The sequence below is a fragment of the Drosophila sechellia genome, chromosome X (assembly GCF_004382195.2).
Source record: "Drosophila sechellia strain sech25 chromosome X, ASM438219v1, whole genome shotgun sequence".
NCBI lineage: Eukaryota > Metazoa > Arthropoda > Insecta > Diptera > Drosophilidae > Drosophila > Drosophila sechellia.
Window position 1 is genome coordinate 18,981,282 of NC_045954.1, and position 20,525 is coordinate 19,001,806.

Genomic DNA, 20,525 nt, shown 5'->3' on the forward strand with positions numbered 1-20,525 from the left:
ATGTTATTCAATTTCGAACATCACATTGTAAGGTACATGTATTTAAAATATACAAGAAAGGATACAGGAATGGAAAGATGGACAGACGGACATGGCTAGATCGACTGGGCTATTGATCCTGATCAAGATTATATATACTCTATACAGTCGGAAACGCTTCCTTCTGCCAGTTAAATACTTTTCTAGTATAATCTAGTATACTCTTTTACTCTACGAGTATTAAGCCCTTATTATTAACGCCATCTATGAGCATTTTTAACTTTTCAACAAATTGTACAGACTTACTTCGAAAAAATGTTATTCAATTTCGAATATGTTATGTAAGCTTATGCTACAATGACGCCATCTATGGGCAATTAAAAATGTATGAGCGCAGCTCCATATATGAGTAGCTGTTGTCTTTCGATAGGCAACTACCCTATTATCAATAGCCGCCTATCGGTATCCGGTCATCTCTAGAATTTCACGAAAATTTCATCCGCCAAAAACGTAAACTAAAGGAGTATCTTTCGAAATAAGGTGATGCCGCAGATGACCAGCTGTCCAATAAACTGCGCAAACAGAGACTAAGATCGGTGCCACCAGATTTCGAAAAGAGCTGCAGTGAATCCTGCGCTCAGGAGGCTGGGATATTGAAATTTCCACCTTGTGGGTGGTACAGCTGCGCAGGAAGAAGAAGAACGACAACGCTGCACTCGATTTGATAAACAAAAGAATTAAAAACTCATAAAAAAAGGATTAAATCGGTCACCTGAAGAAGATGTCAGGCGAAAGTTAGTAGGATCGATCCCAACACTTGGTCCAGCAGCAGCATAGAAATCTCCAGATAAGGATGCAGGTGAGTGGGATGAGCCAAAACAAAGCAAAAATGGTGCGAGCCAGTTGATCCAATTATGGGTAGTTAATGGGAAATATTTCATAATAACGTCGTATTTTGAACTCATTCCGTATGAAATCATACAGGTGGTTATAGTGAGACCATCTTCTATACTCTACTCGATAATTCCAAGAGGATCCCTCGTTATTTGTAACTACTGTCACTATAGTCCTTAGAATGTCTGCTTAGTTCTGCTTTATTCAAACAAAGAGTCTTATTTAGTCTCATTAGGTTAGACAGCTAGTTAAGTAAATTGTTCCTTCAAACGACTTTGTTTAAAGCATTCGAAATGTATCAAAGCAATTCGCGAATCACTATGTTATCATATAATCGAAGCCAAAAGAATAAGGAGCAGGAGAAGAAAATGGTAGCCATTCCCATCAGCGTAAGGTGCTCTCGTTAACTTATCTAAATCTGGAATTCCTTTGTCTTTCCAGCAAATGGACGATCCGCCTTCGCTGCCCGTGGGCACGGAGGTGAGTGCCAAGTACAAGGGCGCCTTCTGCGAGGCGAAGGTCAGCAAGGTGGTGCGCAATATCAAGGTGAAGGTGGCCTACAAGCAGGGCCTAGGCTCCGGCATTGTCTCCGATGATGCCATCAAAGCACCAACGGGCCAACTTCGCGTCGGTGCGGTCGTGGAGGTGCGTCATCCAGATCGCAAGGAACTAGTGGAGGCTACCATTACGAAGATCCAGGATTGTTCGCAGTACACGGTGGTCTTCGACGATGGAGACATCACCACGCTCAGGCGAACGGCTCTGTGCCTCAAGAGCGGCAGGCATTTTAATGAAAGCGAGACGCTAGACCAGCTGCCTCTCACCCATCCGGAACACTTTGGCAATCCCGTGGTGGGTGGTCGAAGGGGCAGACGGCGCGGTCACCTGAACGAGGACAGTTCCGAGGACGACGACGAAAGCGATGCCAAGGAGGTGGTGAACGAGAAGGAGGAGAACATCGGCAAGGTGGTGTGCGTGGAGACGGAGTCCAAGAAGAAGGACAAGGAGAAGTGGTTCCCCGCACTGGTGGTGGCGCCTACCGCGCAGGCCACCGTTCGCATCCGCGTGAAAGACGAATACCTGGTGCGCTCGTTCAAGGATGGCCGCTACTACACGGTGCCCAAGAAGGAGGCCACCGAGTTCACCCGCGAAGTGGCGAGCAAGCAAGATGTGCCTGCTGTGCAGGCGGCCCTCGAGTTTCTGGACAGCAGTGTTCTGCCTGCCCATTGGGACAGGGATTCGCTGTTCGGGCTGACGAACATCTCGAGCGATGACGAGGGCGAGATTGACTCGGACTCCTCCGACGATGAGCCGCACGAGGAGAAGGATCGGTTCGTGGCCCAGCTGTACAAGTATATGGATGACCGGGGAACACCGCTGAACAAGGTGCCCTCCATTCTCAGCCGGGACGTGGATCTGTACCGTCTCTTCCGTGCGGTGCAGAAGCGAGGTGGTTACAACCGCGTTACCTCGCAGAATCAGTGGAAGCTCATCGCCATGCGCCTGGGCTTCACGCCCTGCACGGTGAGTGTGATGAATCTGGTGAAGCAGGCGTACAAGAAGTTTCTGCAACCATACGGCGATTTTCATCGAAAGCTGGGCTGCTCCATGCTGATGACCTCGCGCAACTCGAACCGCAGCAAGGGTAGGAGTCTAGTGCGAGCCAATTCAGTGGCCTCGCCAAAGCCCATGGAGACCATGAAGACCGAGACCATCAGCAAACTGGCCCAGCCCAACCAGACAAACGTAGTGGCTTCCACATCGAGCAGTGCAGCAGCAGCAGCGGCGGCTTCTTCTACGCCGGCAAGAGCCGTGTCCACCGCCTCGCAGTCGGCAGCTGAGGAGTCGGGCAATACCAGTGAATCCAGCGTGGTGGTGGAGCCACCTAAGAAGCAGAGGAAGGGCTCAGCGGCCAGCAGTCAACAGGGCAAGGTCAAGAGTCTGGTGGAAAAGTACGAGGAGAAGTCGACTGTGGTTCAAGCCACTTCGTCCGGATCAGTGGCCGGATCGGGAGCCAGCGCAACAGCTGCGGCCATACCAACCACTTCGGCAGCTGCTTCCACTCCGACCAACTCGTCATCAGCCACTGCGGGTGGCTCAGCAGCCATTGCGACCACGGCAATGAACAAAGATGCCGAATCGGATCTGCCCTTGGCCAAGATCAAGGCAGCGGCTGTGGCGGCCGCTTCCACCAGGCATAGCATGGATAAGGAGACCAACATCAGTTCGGGCAGTAGTGCCTCCGCCTCCAGCAAGGCCAATTCCGCGGAAATGCAGCGCAGTCGGGATGCCTCACCATCGGGTAAGTGAGAACGAAGTAGAAGGGGTTAGGTAACCACTGATTTCCAAAATCGGTTTGTCTTTATTTTGTTGTGGACAAACTGTCGTCTTAGTTTCTATCTATGTCTCCTTCTATCTGAGTATTGCCAGAAATCCCCCCTTCAGATAATCTTCACTTTGACTTTGTGATACGCGTTGGCCAAGACGCCACGCAGATTCCAGATGTGCTCGAATTTCTCCGGCTGCACATTGTACGCCGAGTCAACGGCCTTGGCCCAGATCTCCACATCACCGGCTTTCCTTTGGGCCTCGGAAACGGGTAGACGAGCGGTCCACAGGGACCAGCCGTAGTGTCTGCCATCGGGAATCTCCTCCTGCTCCAGTTCGGCCACGTGCCAGCTTACACCCTCATCATTGGTTAGGTCCACCCTCACGATTTTCCTGCCGCCGCCGCTCCACGCGTATCCCCTAACCGTGATGTGACCCTCGTCATCGTCCACTTTCACCCTGGCCCCTGGCTGTGGCGTACAGATGGCCGAGGTCACCGGCATGGCCTGGATGGCATCCGACTTGCTGAAGTCTACCGTGTCCCAGTCGGTGCTAGGGCTAAAGCCCTTGTAGTCGTTCTGCTGCCAGTGCGAGTCCGATTCCTTGTCCGCCACCACGATTCGCGTTAGCCACTTCACGTTGCGGGCGCCCACTGTGCCGGGAACAATTACGCGGATGGGGAAGCCATGGTCTCTGCTCAGCGGCTCATCGTTCATCTCGTAGGCCAGGATGACATCTCCCCTGGGATCCAGCGCCTTGGCGAGTGGTATCGATGCTCCATACGGGTGGGAAGTGGGATCCAGGTCGGCACCCTCGAAGATCACGTGCTTGGTCTCATCCGGCTGCACGCCCTGCTCCCTCAGAACGTCGCACAGTCGAGCTCCTGACCACTTGGCATTGCCCACTGCACCAGCTCCCCACGAAAGACCTCGGAATAGGAACAAATGGACCTAAGGGAATCATCAGAGAGATACCTAACTAGACGACTTACCTTTTACGGCCTTGACTTTGGTCATCTCGGAGCGTCGATTGCCACCGCACATGATGGCCGCCGTGACCGAGTGCTTGGGCAGGGCCTTGATCCCCTCCAGAGTGAGGGTCTTGTCCTTGGCGCCACCTTCGATCTCCAGCTCGTAATCCTCCGGATTTATCACTGGCACTGGCAGGTGGTTGCGCACATAGAATAGCTCGTTGGGCGTGTAAAACTGCTCGGCCAGCAGTCCGATGGGTGGCTCAGCGTTGAAGGGTCTCTTGGAGGCTGGCTTGAGCAGAGCGTGGCGCTGCGGCTCCTGTGACCAGGGTGAGCCTAGCTCATCGTCCACGTTGGTCACCACCAGTCCCTCCAGATTGCCAATGCGAAAGCCCTCTAGGAGCTCCAGAACCTCCAGCGTATTGTGCTGCTGGTAGATGGCCCAAAAGGGATCAATGGCACTGCCGGCGGCCATCAGGATCTTATCGCCACCGGGATGATTTTCGGCAAAGTCCGTGACATCGTATACGCCCAGGCCGTAGGTGACCCAAATGCGTTTCTCGGCACAGTTGTGCTGCTCCACTTCGTCTGCCCTGTAGGTGGGCAACTCCTTTCTGTTGGTCACGTGCCACAGTCGGGCCGTTGCCTCCAGTTCCTCCTCGCTGGCCACCTTCTGCCCCTCGAGCAGCACATGGTTCTTCTTGTCGGTCAGCCAGTGGTAGCCCAGGGTCAGGCCACCTGCCCAAAAGGCAGCATAGAGCAGTTGCTCCGACCTGCTGCCCGGAGAACTCCATTGGCTGTGCTGCTGCTCCTCCCTTTCTCCATTGCTACCTCGACTGGTGGTCAGCAGAAGACGCCGGTGATGCTGGTGGTGCCATCCGCGCAGCAACCCCGTCCAGCTGGGCCTGAGCAAGCGCATGGTTATGTAACTGATAACCGGTAAATCACTCGATCCGTTTCGAATGAAATCCAAACCAATCTCAAGCTGCCCCGCTCTGCTTCTTGCCGCACCGGTGAATCTGTTTCACTGCTGATTTATGTGGTCTCCTAGTGATATGTCTTGTGTTTGTCCAGTGCCGTCATTGGCCCCAGCAGCCTCTGGCCCCCAATCGGCGTTGGTTTAATTGATAAGCAATCTTGGGAGCGCTAATTCGGCTTTTTACCAGCCGCCCCCATGCGATATTTCGCGCAGTTGGCAACCCGGTTTCGTGTTGTTTTCATTACCCCGTTGCAGAGGGTAGCTACACTTCACCATCTCGTTGGTGTTTATCAAACTTTATGAAGAGTACAGACTTTGTAACTGGGTGATGAGATAAAGTAAACATTATTAATTGTGAAAATAGTTATAATCATTTAATCATTTGTGTGCATTTGTAGATAATCCACTATAATCATATGTAACTATAAAGTAGTTTCTATCTATAAATGCTGCTTGAAATATCAAAAATTAACCATATTATATATATATATATATATATATATATTATATTCTACATATTATATTATATTGAAAGTTGCACCAAGTGGCAGCATATCCATTAAGTATGGTTGTAGGTAAAGAGTATGTGAGATTCGACTCTAATTTTACATATTTCCAACGAAGTACTCGCCGAAGTACTCGATACCACCTGAAAGTATCGATTCCAGTATCGATACTTGGGCAAAAGTTGTCGGCCAAGAGTGGATAACTAAAATACACGCTAATAGCGGAAATAAGCTCGTTAAAACAATCATATCTGCAGATAAAAAGCTCTGACAAAAGCACTTGTTGCTTCGTTTGTTTTTATGGGTATGATAATTTGATAAGACATGCTTTCATCTTCCCTCTCCCTCTAATTCGAGATATGCTCATGAGAAAAGAATAGCAAAAAGAAAAACGTTTAAATTTGTACGGATATTTTATAAATTCTCTTTTTGCTTAACACCAGCAAGTTTGTTTGTTTGTTTTGTTTTTTAATGCTCACTAATGTGGAAATGATGATCTACTTATCACCGCTCTCTTTCTAACTGGTGGAGCTTTTTAAAACGCTTTTTAATCAAAAAAATTTTCATTTATTTCGTGGATATATCTGTAGTAATGCAAGCACGATTATGCTTTCATGTTGATTAGTTGTTTATTGTCTTTGAAGGCATCTTCCCTCTCTTTCGAACCAAGATGTCTCAGAAATGTTTATAAATAAAATGCGAAAATGCGCGAGGGCGTGTGTAAATAATTATTAATTGTTCTGCTGTTCATTTCGTTGGATTGAACAGTTTCTTTTGTTGGACTCAATATTTAAGTAGTTGAATGATTAGGATATTAATGCTGTGAAAAGTATTAAAAAAAATGTTTAAATATGTATAATCTATATACATATATAACCCTATACAATTGGTTAAAACCACCAAATAAAAAATTACTATAGTTTATTAATAACCATAAGTAACGAGTTAGGAATGAGGCCATTTAAATAATTAATAAATAAAACAAAGTAGAAGACTCGACGTTTATTAATAAATATGTCTTACTTCCAGTTGCTGCACCGCCCTCTGCTGGCACAAGCACATCCGGAGCAGCGGCCACCGCCCAGCCCGCGTCCAACAAGAAGGAGAAGCACCAGCGGAGCAAGCAGGCGGACAAGGAGAAAGACAAGGACAAGGAGGAGAAGCAGGCGAGCAGCGGCAAGCGGAAGAAGGAGAAGATTAGCGTGGAGAAGATCGACACCGGCGACTTTGTGGTGGGCATCGGGGACAAGCTGAAGGTGAACTACCACGAGAAGAAGTCGCCCAGCTCGCATGGCAGCACTTACGAGGCCAAAGTAATCGAGATCAATGTCCAGCGCGGAGTGCCCATGTATCTAGTCCACTACACAGGCTGGAACAATCGCTACGATGAGTGGGTGCCACGCGAACGGATTGCCGAGAACCTGACCAAGGGATCCAAGCAGAAAACTCGCACCATTAGCACCAGCAGTGCGAACAGCGGCAGTGGTGGGGGAGGAGGTTCCCTTTCGGTGCAGGGCTCACAGCCCCCAGGAGTGTCCGATAAGCAGCCAAGCAAGGATGGCTGCTCCAAAATGTCACCCTCATCGGGAAATTCGACTGGACCTGGAGCTCCATCGCAGTCGGGATCTTTGGGAGGCGCCAACTCCACACCCTCGCTGCTCTCTACGGTAGTCAAGACCCCACCAACGGGAGGAGCCAAGCGCGGACGGGGACGCAGCGATTCCATGCCGCCGCGTTCCACCACACCCTCGTCTGTGGTGGCCCACTCTGGTCGCACCAAGTCCCCGGCTGCTTCACAGCCGCAACTTCAGCAACAGATGAAGAAGCGCCCGACGCGAGTCGTTCCCGGCACCACCACTCCACGTCGGGTGTCCGATGCTTCAATGGCCTCCGAGTCCGATTCAGACTCCGATGAACCGGTGCGGCGTCCAAAGAGGCAGAGTGCCAAGGACAAACCACAAGCGGGCAAGGCACAGCCGCCAGGGAAGGGACGCTTGGCCAGTAGTGCCTCCTCCTCGGCACCCGCTGCCCATCCTAGCGATGATTCCGAGGAGGATGAGGAGGAAGAGGAACCATCAGCGGCAAGAGCAGCTTCCTCCAAGCAGCAGCAACAGCAGGCTTCCTCTTTGCGGGGATCCCGGGCCGGAGGTAATCGTGCCATGAGCAGTGGCGCCGCTTCCGCTAAGGGACGCGACTATGATCTTAGCGAGATTAGATCGGAGCTTAAGGGATTCCAGCCGAAGCTCCTGACGACCGCCGCGAGCAACGAGGAGCGGAAGGATCTTGCGAAGAAAGAGCCATCCGATGAGGCAGTGCTGCAGGACATCAAAAAGGAGCCCAAACTGGAGTCGTCGGCCAAGAGCAGCTCCACGGAACTGTCCTCGGAAACGGAATCGTATGCGGACGAGGACTCGCAGTCCTCCGACTACCGCAAACAACTAAAGGGATGTGGAGCAGGCAAAAAGGAACCCACAGCCTCTCCCTCCAAATTGCATCATGAACCAGTGACCAAAAGGGAACTGGCTGTAAAGGAAGAGCCTCTGAAAATCGAACCCAAAACGGAGCCTAAGGAGGAGGAAACCAAGAGCAAACCCTTCTTGTCAGGAGCAGACATAAAACCCACCGCCCTGATAGCGCCAGCTAGATTTGGGAATACCTCGGCTGCCCAGGCAGCCAGCTCATCCGGATCGGGCTCTACTACGGCCAAATACACGTCGGTGATCGTGGAGAAGCCCCTAACAATTGGCGGCAAGAAGTCAGTGGAACAACATTTGCCCAAGAAGGCAGAGCTTCTCAAGAAACAATCCGGAGGAGCTAGTGGAACAGCTGCTAGTTCTTCCTCTGCAAGTCAGGAGTCAAAGAAGTTTGCAGAACCTGTGGCAAGCTTGAAAGTGGAAATGCCGGCAGCTTGCTCGCCCTCATCGTCCTCCTCCTCGTCCAGTTCCTTCTGTTCGACAGGTTCCGCGGTGAGTTCAAGTTCGGCCACTCGCTCCCTGCCGGACATGAGCAAGCTGGAGATCAGCAGTGGCACTGTCCCAGGAGCGACGCCGGGAGCAGCGGCTACACAGCCAGCCAATGTCGCACAGGTCAGCTCGTCCGGTGCGGCCAAGGAGTCGAAGTACAGCAGCAGTGGAGGAGCTGCTGCAGGTTCGGGAATAAGCATGCGGAAGCTACTCTCCTCGGATGTCTATGAGTTTAAGGACACGGAGCCCTTCGAGTTTGAAAAGCGCATCTCTCCAATGGCCTCTGTGGGCGGTACTGTGACTGCCGGAGCCACTGCAGCCGGTGCAATGGCGGCTGCAGGAGGTGCTTCGGTGATCACGACAGTGGTGCCAACACCAGGAGCCTCCGGATCAGGCGGAGCAGCCAGTGCCTCCACTCCAGCCCCAGTGGTGGTCGGATCGGCGGCCAGGAAGCAAGCACTCAAGGCCAGCGCGATTCAGCACATCCTAGAGCACCAAAGTCCCGCCGCTGGTCGCGAGCGTGGCTATGGTGGTATGACATCATCATTAAGCTTATTAACAGCGCCCAAGCTTAAAAAGAGGGGTTCTCCACTGAAGGAGCCAGCCTTGTGTATGGAAAAGTCGAAAACCTACAAGTTGGATAAGGATCAAGTCCAGCTGCCAGTGGAGCAGAAGACTCAGCAGCTAACCCAACCCACCTTAGGGCCAGTAGAATCATACGGAGCAGGCACACCGGAGGCCATGTCCAACTTGAGTACGCCAACTACATCGAGCGGCCACGCCCAGCTGTCAGCCTCCTCCACTTACAGCCAACTGACTCCGCATCATGCCACACCATTCGATGCCTTGAGGAAGTCGCCCAGTTTTAATCTGAACATCACCGCCTTGAACGAGGAATTGGCGCAGACTGTGCAAGAGACCACTCGAGCGCTAACGGATGCACTGCAGCCTCCAAGTACGCCTGTCCCGCCGCCCGTGTCGGCCAGTGAATCTACACCAACTGCAGTGACGCCAGTGATTACCGCAACGCCCACAGCTGGGTCAGCCGGCTTGAGTTGTCCCAGCACTCCACCCACGGGAGCAAACCCAGTTTTGGCCTCGCCCAAGTTGAGCACACCACCGCAGGCGATCAATGCCAGCAAGCAGCCGCCGGCTCCACACATTGTGGGCAGCCCCTTCATCGAAACCAGGAACGTGTTCGAGCTGAGCACATCCAACGAAGGCAGTGGCTACAGTTCGGGCGAGTCCAAGGACAACAAGTTTGAGAAACTGGAGAACGTGAAAATACTGCTGGCCGGAGCAGTGGGGCCCTTCGACCTGGATGCCGGAAGCTATGAGCAGAAGACCAGCTCCATAGCGGACAAGGTGCTGAAGGCCATCAGTCAGAAAAAGGAGGAGGTGGAGAACAACAAGGGCAAGCCGCCGGTGGAACCTGCTGCCGCCGCCAAGACACCAGGGAGTGAGGATGTGGTGCCAAGCCCGACGGCCAAACTGGATCTGTGCAGTAGTGCCATCAAGCTCGACACCCTGAAGTTGTTGAGCGAACCACTCAAGATTCAAACGGGTCCACTTTTGGGCGAACTCTATAGACCCGGACCAGCAACCAGCAGTCCGGAGACCAAGTCCATTCTGGAGTCTTCGTTGCCGGCAAAGAACAGCGAGTTGAGCGAGACGATTCAGAAGCTGGAGTGTGCCATCCAGCAGCGAAAGACGCCGGTTGGTGGAGCCCTCTCGCTGGCCAGCTCTACGGCAGGTACCCCACCCAACGCCCATACTCCGAACTCGACTGCCACTGCAGGAGCAGGATTCTCAGACGAATCAATGGACAGCACCGACTCCGAGCAGCGTCTGGTCATCGAGGATGTGATAGCGGAAGAGCACACAACGACCACAACAACTGGCGAGCAGAAGAGTCCCGGATCCCAGCAAGAGGAGGGTCAAACTAATACGGCCACCATGGCGACGGCGGTGACCGCCGAAACGGAGGGCACCAGCAGCAGCACACCCACGCCTACGGTTCCTGCTCCCGTGAAATTGGAACTGGGTGCCAAGGCTATGCCAGGAATCCAAGCACCCATTCCTCTGAAGCCCGCAGAGGGTAGCTCCTTTGCTGGGAAACTCACCGGGGTGGTTCAGCCACCACCGCTGTCCAAGCTCCAGCAGCAGGAGGAGATGGGTCAGGCTCAAGGCCAGTCGAAGAGTATCAGCTCCTTTGGCATTCCCATTGTGCTACCCGAGATTCCCGCCTCTGTTGTGGTGGCCACGCCAGCTCTCATGGTGGCCTCCGCCGCCACAGTGATGCGTCACAGTCCTGGCTCTACGCCGAACTCGCAGGCACCCGTCCTGATCTCTCCCAAAACGTTCCTTACCGCACCAAAAGGGGCCGAGGTTGGTGGACTGTTGCTAAAGGCCTATACAGGAGTGAGCGGAGCAGTGGGAGCGGCACCAGCCGGAAGCGTTATAGCAGCTGCCGGCGGAGGAACACCCACTGTCATCTCCAATTTCCCCCAACAGCAGCAACAGCAGCAGCAGGCCAGCGTGCTTCAAGCGTCATCGGAGATGACCACCAACTACGTTATGGACGCGGAAATGGCCGAACCTTCCAACAGCAGTGCCCCAGTGGTGGCGCGCCCATTTGTGATGCACGCCGTGGGCAAGGAACTGTTCAATGTGGTTGCTCCGGCGGCCAGCTCGCCCTTGATCAGCGATCCCCACAACGAGTCGATTAATTTGCTTTGCGAGGAAACCATACCGGGCAGTCCGGCGCCCAATTACGGTGGCACCGATCAGCTACCACCCGCGGTGAATTCGGCTCTAGCCATCGTGGGCATTACGCCCCTGCCGCCGGATACGCCGCCACCCGTTCCAGTTGCTGCCATCCAGCAACAGCAGCAGCATCAAGTGCAAAGCGGCCAGCAGCAGCAGGCGGCCAAGACGGGAGAGGTCAATCCCTCGGCGCCCAACAGTTCGCCGGACTCGGCCAGCCAGGATGAGAGTGGCGAAGAGACGAAGAAGAATGCAGAGCTCGAGCACGAGGACTCCACCGGACTGGGAGCGCTGAACAAGCGTAAACGCAACCGCAAGCCGCTACCGATAAACGCCCAGACGTCGGCTGCCGTGGCGGCCCAGCTCCAATCCTTGGGCAAGCGGCGACGCCAGGTGTCCGGAATGCGCAATCAAAAAACCACAACCACCGCCGGTAAGTTAGCGTTGACCCAAGTAGATCCCTTGAGCAAGTAGATCAATGACACGTGCCTTCACTTTCAGCGGGCTCCGATACAGACGACAACTCGGATAACATAGCACCGAACACAGGACAGCAGCAGCAACGGCAAAGCGCCCGCCAGCACATGATGCCCCAGAGCAACGCGCAGCAGCAGCAGCAACAGCAATTGCTGCAACAGCAGCAGACGCAACTGCAGCAGGGCATCCAGTCGACCAACTCTTCGGGCGTGCGACCATGTCCGTACAACTTCCTCGTCGAGCTGGGTAAGAGCAAAAATGAATTTCCTGCCCCACTTGGTTTCCATCTAACAGTCCGCTTTCCACTGCAGATCCGGCTCTCAGCTCCGACGAGTGCATCACGATCCTGCGCAAACAGATCCAGGATCTGCGCAAGGCCTACAACACCATCAAGGGCGAACTGGCGGTTATCGATCGGCGGCGCAAGAAGCTGCGTCGCCGGGAGCGCGAGAAAAAGCAGCAACAACTGCAGAGCCAGCAGCAGGGCAAGATCTGCGCCTAACTTGGGTGGCACTCACATCAACGTGTGTTGCGCAACGACCCTCCTATTTAATCTTGTTCAAATACAAACGACTTTAGACCGACAGGAGAGCTCGTTGCCAGTCGTTTATAGACGGATTTTAAATATAAAATGAAATTGTATATCTATGGATTTTTTTCCAACTCTAGTTTTAAGCACAAAACTTAAGGTTAAGCACAAAATTGTCTATATAAATACATTTCAAAAAATGTATGTAATTCGTAAGCAACAAACAAACAAAATGGCATTTTTTTTACCTCACCCTTGTGTTATGTGTATGGAGAGTATTATAAAATCATGGAATTTCCACTGTTTTAATTCAATCATATTTCATTTGTATCAAATTTCGGGCTTGCACATTAAAGTTAACGCGGACGTCTTAGGAAACGGAGTATCCACCTTCGAGCAGGATATGGTGGCCGTTCACGAAGCTCGACTTGCTGCTCAGCAGATAGCCGGTGGCGTCCACCACCTCCTGCACCTCGCAGAACCGGTTCAGCGGGATGTGGGCCAGCAGCGGTCCACTCTTGGCGGGATCCGACCAGTTGTCGGCGCCCATTTTGGTCAGCACCACGGTGGGATTGACGGAATTGACGCGAATTTTGCGCGGACCCAGCTCCAAGGCCAGCGACTTGGTCAGCGAATCGAGGGCCGCCTTGGTGGCACTGTAGGCCGTGTGGCCGCCAAAGGATCGAGACGACGCTATCGAGGACACGTTGACAATGGAGGCTCCGTCTTTCAGGCGGGGCAGAAGGGATTGAGTGACATTGAACACCGCCTTGATGTTCACATCGAAGTGGCTGTAGGGAAATGGAAATCATATATTAGTTAGAATTGGATACGACTAATTTTTCCAAAACTTTTTTGGGATTCGTAAATGGTTTAATGCTACATTTAATGCTGAAGGTCAATTAGAGTTGGGCTTCCAGTTGCCTTTTCTTATAATCTGATCATGATAATCGTTATCATAGTTTAACGATTCCGGTGATCGTGATCTTTTAAAAACCAAACAGAACTTGTTTTTGATAAGAACGAGAGTTCCGTTTAGTTAATATTCCATTTGGATGATTTTTAATTAATTAATTGATAAATTTATTTATAAATACGATACATATTATCTCGTTTATATATGTTATTTTTACTTTTAGTGAAGAAAAGAGAAAATCAAATAGGTTTAGAAATGTTTGCCGGCAATAAAAAAGTTATAAACATAAGATAATATTAATAAAACTGTGTTGGGATACCTATTAAACACTATTTTTTTTTTTAATGTTGGCTAAAAGTACTTTTTTTTGTACTTTTTTACTTGTCCCAAAGCTAGGCTTGCTAGCACAGCTTTTAGCTGACAATCGGATGATCACCATCCACTTACGTGTCGAAATCCGGTTCGGTAAGCTCCTCGAAAGGCTTGATGATGGCCACGCCGGCGTTGTTGACTAGCCCGTCCAGCAGAGGCACCTTCGCCAGTCCCTCGCGCACCGCCTGCCAGCCGCTGAGATCCAACTGAAGCGGCTGGATGTGCACCGGATCGAAGGCCACCAGCTGCTGGAGCTGCTCCGGCTTCCTGGCCACCGCGATGACGGTAGCACCCGCGGAGGCCAACTGCTTGACCAACGCCTGGCCAATACCGGCCCCGGCTCCGGTCACCAAGATCACCTTGCCCGCAAGATCTGTCCACATGATGATAGCTGCTTAATATTGGAAAGTTCCGTTCCGAATGCAAGAGGATCGCTGGGCGAACTGAACTAGAAATACTGTTTACACCTTATCGACGCCACCAATCGCCGGCCAGACCGGAGCTTTCCTCGGAGAATCCGAAGCCGGGAGCTTTGGCTCTCTGCGGTAGGGCGTTTAAGGTCGTTCTTCGATCGCAGATCTCCAGAGAATCTCCTCCAGGGGGTGGCAGTGGGGTGGCCCGAGGCTTGGTGGCCCCCTGAACTGATAAACGATCGGTTATAAATAGAGCCATAGGCCCAAATAGAGCGATAAGCACAAGAATCCGGATTCGTGAATGACCTGGTGGTTCTTCAAGCCCAACCAGTTTCTCAATTATAGCAACTATAAACAATTTGCATCTAAGCTCCCTACTTATACTTAAATAAAAAAAAATTTTCAATTAAGCAATGGTTTGAATAAAGCACATTTTATAAAGAAAAAAGAAATTTAAATAAACATACTTAACAGCATTAAAGTTTTTATTATTAAATTAGTTAGTTACTTGGTTAAACTAAAAGTTTGGAGGCGACTTAGTTAAGTTAGCTAATTAGCATCATTTTTGAATTTAATCTAAAGTATCAGAACATTTGAAAACTATCAAATAAATAATTCAATATAATTATGTAAATAATTTATGCCGAGCAAAGGTTTCTGTTTGGGGACCAATATTTAATACATATAAATTTCGGATAGAACTCTGTCTTAAGTTGTTATTCATCTAAAAATGTGAACTTTTTAATTTCAGCAGTGTTAACTCCTTGGAATATAACAGTGTAAACAGTTATTATATCGCTGTCATCGATTTGCCTGCCAATCGATAGCTGCGGCAAGTAGTCAACAAAACAAAACTTAATTTTAGTTAAAATTAAATGAATAACTAACTAAATCAGCTGAAAATGGCGCAAACGCAAGCATCAGGTAGGTCCTAAGTCATTCAAATAAGCTCACATTAGTTTCACTTTTGCAACAACCATTTAGCCGCCAAGCGCATGAAGCTGGAGAAGAAGCCGGCAAATCCCGTGGAAGAGGATGGTAACTATTGCAGATAAACCTGTTTACAGGGCATAACTCCACGCTTCCATCCGTAGAGACGCCTTCTGTGTTCAATCCGAAGTACAGGGTGTGCCCCTACTTGGACACCATCAACCGTAATCTGCTGGATTTCGATTTCGAGAAGCTGTGCTCCATTTCGCTGACGAGGATCAATGTTTATGCGTGCCTGGTGTGCGGCAAGTACTTCCAGGGACGTGGCACCAACACCCACGCCTACACGCATTCCGTGGGCGAGGCGCATCACGTGTTCCTCAATCTGCACACTCTGCGATTCTACTGCCTGCCGGATAACTACGAGATCATCGACTCCTCGCTGGACGATATCAAATACGTGCTGAATCCGACGTTCACACGCCAGGAGATTAGCAAGTTGGATCAGTTACAGCCGAAGCATTCGCGAACCGTGGACGGTGTTCTGTACTTACCCGGCGTCGTGGGTTTGAACAACATCAAAGCCAACGACTACTGCAATGTGGTGCTGCATGCACTCTCCCACGTCGGTCCACTCAGGGACTACTTCCTGCAAAAGCAAAGCTATGCGCATGTCATGCGGCCACCTGGCGATTCCGTGTTCACGCTAGTGCAACGTTTCGGCGAACTAATGCGCAAGATGTGGAATCCGCGGAACTTTAAGTCGCACGTTTCGCCACACGAGATGCTGCAAGCTGTGGTGCTTTGGTCCAGCAAGCGTTTCCAGATCACCGAGCAAGGCGATCCCATTGACTTTCTGTCCTGGTTCCTCAATACCCTGCACCGCGCCCTCAAGGGCAACAAACAGCCGAATTCTTCTATACTCTACAAGATATTTCTGGGCGAGATGAAGATCTACACGCGCAAGATACCGCCCGTTGAGTTGGACGACGCGACCAAGGCGAAACTGCTGGCCACAGAGGAGTACAAGGACCAGGTGGAGGACAAAAATTTCATCTACCTCACATGCGATCTACCGCCGCCGCCGCTGTTCACCGACGAGTTCCGCGAGAACATCATACCGCAGGTGAACTTATATCAGCTGCTGAGCAAGTTCAATGGCTCCGCCGAAAAGGAGTACAAGACTTACAAGGCCAACTTTATGAAGCGCTTCGAAATCACCCGCCTGCCGCAGTTCATCATTCTGTACATCAAGCGATTTACCAAGAACACATTCTTCCTGGAAAAGAATCCCACCATTGTGAACTTCCCCATCAAGTGAGTGTCAGCACGCGAGTGTTTTTACAATGTTAATTACAACTGGTTTCCGTTTTCAGGCACGTGGACTTTGGCGACATTCTGGGCATGCGGCAGCGCGACAAAGATGTCAAGGATACGAAATACAATCTGGTGGCGAATATTGTGCACGACGGCGATCCCAAGAAGGGCACCTATCGTGCCCACATCCTGCACAAGGCTAACGGCCAGTGGTACGAGATGCAGGACCTGCATGTCACCGAGATCCTGCCGCAGATGATCACGCTCACCGAGTCCTACATCCAAATCTACGAGCGCTGTCCAAACTCCTCGTGATCCTCCTGACTTTTAGTTACTCCTAGCGGTATTTCGATTAAAAAATTGCATGATAAAAAAATAAAGTATGCTGTAGTCCAGTGTAAGGACTATGAGTGCGCGTGAATAGGAGAAATGTAGACAAGTGTGTTTAATTGTAGAAGAACAGTGCTGGTTAGATGGGCTCTTTGATCTAACTCTAACTTAGACTTAAGAATTGGTGTTCGTTTAAGCTTTAAGCCTCAGCATCAGCTGTGGCCCAAAACAGCTGGATTGCGCATGCGTTGTGCCCACTCCATGCACGACCAAGTGGGTGGATTGGGGCCACGACCAGCAAAAATCGATGGCATCGCCAGTCGTTGGGTGATAGTGTTCGGAAGCATGTCGTCGGAGCAGCCGGAGAACACCAGCTACGAGCAGGAATGCCAACGGGCGGAGCTGCTGGGTCTCCAGCCGCCGGATCCCGCGGAGTTCGAGCGCAAGCGGCAGGCAAGACTGGAGCACGAGTTGGCCGAGCAGGAGGCCGCCGAGGCGGTGGTATGTTTTGACCTCTAACCCCACACGAATCGCCACTAAAATTCGCTCTCCAGCTGCTGGAGCAACAAGACGAGAGCCTGGGCAATGTGGGTGGCAAGCTGGGCGAGCTTAATAGCATCCTCTCCAGCACGCAGCAGAAACTGAATCGCTTCAAGCAAACGGCGTGTGGCAGTTTGACCAACATATTTGCCCGGACCAGCTCGGGCTCGGTGGATCTTTCGGCTGGCATTGGTAGATCGGGCTCAATCGCCTCCAGCCAGGAGGAGCGTCCTCCTGTCCAGGAACAGCCGCTGGCCAAGCCCCCGCCGACGGCTGCCGAGGTCAGCGCCGCCAAGGCGGCCAAGCAGAAGCGCATGGACTCGCAGCTGGACAAGCTGGACGCGCTGATCAACCAGGCGGACAACGCTCAGATTGCCATGAGTGAGCAGACACAGCAGATGCGCCGCCTGGCCAAGTGAAGTGCCCCCCTGAGCAGGTGATGATCCATTGCTGACCCGCGAAGCCCACAAAGAAACACGCGTTCGCTTCATGAAATGAATGTGTATATGATGCCAACTTTATTTATCCTCACTCCTCCTCAGGTGATCCTCGTCGCCTGATCCTGGGCAGCCTTCTTCTCCTCTTCTTTGTTTGGATGAACACATGAGTTTCGCTTAAAACTAAATACAAGTTGAGATTACCCAAAGCGTCTTCAATCACATTTGTCGAGTAATTATGCGAGTAATGTATGACTGTCAGCAGTACCGTCTTACAGTCCCGGCGCGCACTGCTCCGCCTTACATTCATCCCATTGACTTTAAATATATACATATAAGTAGGTGTGTTCCCATATACTTTACATCAGAGTTTTAAAATTAAAATGTTTCTCGGCTATTTGTTGACATGTGTAGTTAAGAACAGAATTACAAATGTTGGACAATAATGTTTGTGTGTAATGTTTGCGTAGCTAAATCATAGTTCTTACATATTCTGTTTTAATCTTCTTTCTGGAAACATATTGAAGCATATTACTATATATTTATAATATATGTTATTCGTAAGCAATAACTTTTTTTTTTCGCTTAGTTCCTATTCATTTTTTTTGGTAAGTCACATTTCGGAAAACTTGTTAATTCAGTTCTTTGAAAATATATTAAAATTGAATATTTTCAATATTTCAATTTTACTTTATAACTACTATTACTCTACTCTTATTTTTTTCTCGTTAACTTATGTGAATTAATAGGGAACGTCAAAGTGTAAACAAAAGCAAACAATCTTCTTTCTTTTCTTCATAACATGTGCAGTGCGTTTCGCAGCTGTAAGGCCAAGACTTTAACATGTCGCATTGGACTTACAGTCACGGAACGCACTGCATTTGTGCTAGTACATACATATAGAAGTCGTTTATCCAGCTAATACTTGTTGCAAAACGTTTGTTAAACTATATATAATATACATATATGTAAAACGAGTCAAGCAATAAAATCAAATCAAATTTTTTCTTCACAAAACAAAAAATAGTCTTTGGCGTTATCAATTCCGCTTACTGCTAATTAATTTCAAGCCAATGTACAACGAAAAAAAAAGCAATGGATGTGAGGACTTGCATCAAAGGCATAGTAAAGTATTTTGGATGGAACTGATTGCTAACCTAAAAAAAAAAAAATCTTTGACAAATTATTGGGCCAGTCGGCCGTTGTATACCGAAAACAAGAAACATAGTTTCCGACTTACAAGCTATGCTTGATTTCTGAATAGAATTGGGGCACTACTTGTCCTCCGGCGAGGCGGACGGGGTGGTGGTGTTGGCCATTTTGGCGGAAGACTGCGGCGGAGTGGGGCTGCGTTTGAGCAGGGTACGCATGCCGAGTGAGTGAGCCGCCGTGTCCTCCGAAGCGGTGTCCGTATCCGAGTACTCGTCATCGCTCTCGCTGGCATTTCCTGCATCCGTCTCGTAGGGATCCACCTCCTTCTGATGCATGTTGCTCACTTGATCCATAAACACATCCGAATCGACGACCCCGCCGTCAGGTTGATCCTCGTTCTCATAAAAGAAGTACGACAACTGCAGGTGCTCCTCCGTACAGTTCGTGCACAAGACGTCCGGAATCAAGCGGCCATTCGTCTCGAGGCGCTTCTGAATCATTAGAAACATGGTCAGTGATACATCCATATGGGGCAGCGTCTGCTGCGCCTGCCACTTCTCCATCAGCGGTGAATTGGCGCCAAAAACGCCGTAGTACAGCTTGCAGGCGCGAAAGCAGCGTAGACGGCTCGAATTCGGGCGAATGCGACGCAGCACACGCAGCTGTGACTCCACCACGTGCAAAAACATGTATTGTTGATTTCGGTTGGGCATCGAGGTGACCAGCACCGCACGACTGGTGTTCAAACAGAGCTGAGGCAACGGTTGAGGCCACAGCGAGTGCAGCAGACGCTTGAATAGCTGCGTCAGCGTGGAGTTTTGGAAGAAGTGTCGCTCGGGGGCATTAGCCGCCGCTCCTGCGGGACGCCAACGCACCGCATCAGCCCAGATACGAGCGGCGGTACCATCGAACATGGTCAGCCCCAAATAACGCATGCAGCGCTGACAGTACAAGTGATCGTCGCGATTGAGCATGCACGAACTTTCTTTGTTAAAGTTGATGACCACATAGTTGAGGCCATAGAAGAGATCCGTTTCGGCGGGCGTCAAGCTAATTGGTTGGGTCTTGCCCGCCGGTCCATGATTGTGGCAAAAGAACTCACTGGGATCCACCACTAGGCTGGGAAACTCCCTCAGCCTGCGATAGCTCCGGCCCGCCACCAATTCCGCGCGGCAATCACGACAGTTGATAGTGATGGCCTCGTTCTCCTGGCAGGAGAGGAGTAGTGGCGCCAGCGGCACGTCCACAGCGTTCCCATCCACGCTGGTCATATCAATGTTGTTGTAGTTGAAGCGGAAACTCATGTTGCTGCCACTGACCAAGAACGTGGAAAGGCAGGCAATGTCCATACCGAACTGCGCGTGTCGTATGATCATCAGCTTGTCGGAGTCCTCGCTGTCGCTATCGGAGCTGGAATCCAAGTCGACCGCCTGATTCTCAGGTTTCTCGCTGATATAAACATTGTAGTCGCGGACGACGACGCTAGTCGCGTGGCTCTGCGAAAACTGTTGGTCGAATCGCAGGAAGACCACGCCGCTGAATAGGTTGGGGCGCAGTTCGATGCACAGCCCGGTGATGGGCATCTTGACCAGTTCCTAGGAAAACGCGAGAAGATTGTGAACACGACGAACGAAATGGGCCTACCGTTCCTTATGGTTTTTCGATATTAAGAGCGTCACTTGCCAAAAGCTATCGATTGTCAAGAATGAATATCAGTGTGACCGTCA

General features: G+C 50.7%; 6 protein-coding genes across 8 annotated transcripts; 3 read left to right on the forward strand and 3 right to left on the reverse strand.

Moving 5' to 3' along the window:
- The first annotated feature begins 439 nt into the window (after positions 1-439).
- LOC6614921 (mucin-19) lies at positions 440-12,700 on the forward strand. 2 transcript variants are annotated; one of them, XM_032724638.1, is made up of 5 exons: positions 440-838; positions 1,315-3,175; positions 6,686-11,818; positions 11,887-12,108; positions 12,174-12,700. In XM_032724638.1, the coding sequence occupies exons 1-5, from the start codon at positions 833-835 to the stop codon at positions 12,362-12,364; spliced, it is 7,413 nt and encodes a 2,470-aa protein (XP_032580529.1). In that variant the 5' UTR covers positions 440-832; the 3' UTR covers positions 12,365-12,700. The 2 variants fall into 2 exon arrangements, with proteins under 2 accessions (XP_032580529.1, XP_032580530.1); XM_032724639.1 differs by lacking the exons at positions 440-838; positions 1,315-3,175 and adding an exon at positions 5,942-5,960.
- On the reverse strand, positions 3,201-5,358 carry LOC6614920 (probable sulfite oxidase, mitochondrial). Its single transcript, XM_002039301.2, has 2 exons — positions 4,193-5,358; positions 3,201-4,129 (listed from the first exon to the last, which is right to left on the reverse strand). The coding sequence occupies exons 1-2, from the start codon at positions 5,088-5,090 to the stop codon at positions 3,315-3,317; spliced, it is 1,713 nt and encodes a 570-aa protein (XP_002039337.2). The 5' UTR covers positions 5,091-5,358; the 3' UTR covers positions 3,201-3,314.
- LOC6614922 (L-xylulose reductase) lies at positions 12,683-14,131 on the reverse strand. Its single transcript, XM_002039303.2, has 2 exons — positions 13,755-14,131; positions 12,683-13,182 (listed from the first exon to the last, which is right to left on the reverse strand). The coding sequence occupies exons 1-2, from the start codon at positions 14,060-14,062 to the stop codon at positions 12,762-12,764; spliced, it is 729 nt and encodes a 242-aa protein (XP_002039339.1). The 5' UTR covers positions 14,063-14,131; the 3' UTR covers positions 12,683-12,761.
- A 774-nt stretch (positions 14,132-14,905) lies between these two features.
- On the forward strand, positions 14,906-16,773 carry LOC6614923 (U4/U6.U5 tri-snRNP-associated protein 2). The gene is made up of 4 exons (XM_002039304.2): positions 14,906-15,016; positions 15,077-15,130; positions 15,187-16,339; positions 16,399-16,773. The coding sequence occupies exons 1-4, from the start codon at positions 14,995-14,997 to the stop codon at positions 16,652-16,654; spliced, it is 1,485 nt and encodes a 494-aa protein (XP_002039340.1). The 5' UTR covers positions 14,906-14,994; the 3' UTR covers positions 16,655-16,773.
- A 205-nt stretch (positions 16,774-16,978) lies between these two features.
- Positions 16,979-18,637, forward strand: LOC6614924. Of its 2 annotated transcripts, XM_032726489.1 has the most exons (3): positions 16,979-17,170; positions 17,224-17,645; positions 17,752-18,637. In XM_032726489.1, the coding sequence occupies exons 1-2, from the start codon at positions 17,015-17,017 to the stop codon at positions 17,626-17,628; spliced, it is 561 nt and encodes a 186-aa protein (XP_032582380.1). In that variant the 5' UTR covers positions 16,979-17,014; the 3' UTR covers positions 17,629-17,645; positions 17,752-18,637. The 2 variants fall into 2 exon arrangements, with proteins under 2 accessions (XP_032582380.1, XP_002039341.1); XM_002039305.2 differs by having other exon boundaries at positions 17,224-18,637.
- On the reverse strand, positions 17,696-20,513 carry LOC6614925. The gene has a single exon (XM_032726486.1). The coding sequence runs from the start codon at positions 20,379-20,381 to the stop codon at positions 18,921-18,923; it is 1,461 nt and encodes a 486-aa protein (XP_032582377.1). The 5' UTR covers positions 20,382-20,513; the 3' UTR covers positions 17,696-18,920.
- Between the last annotated feature and the right edge of the window lie 12 nt (positions 20,514-20,525).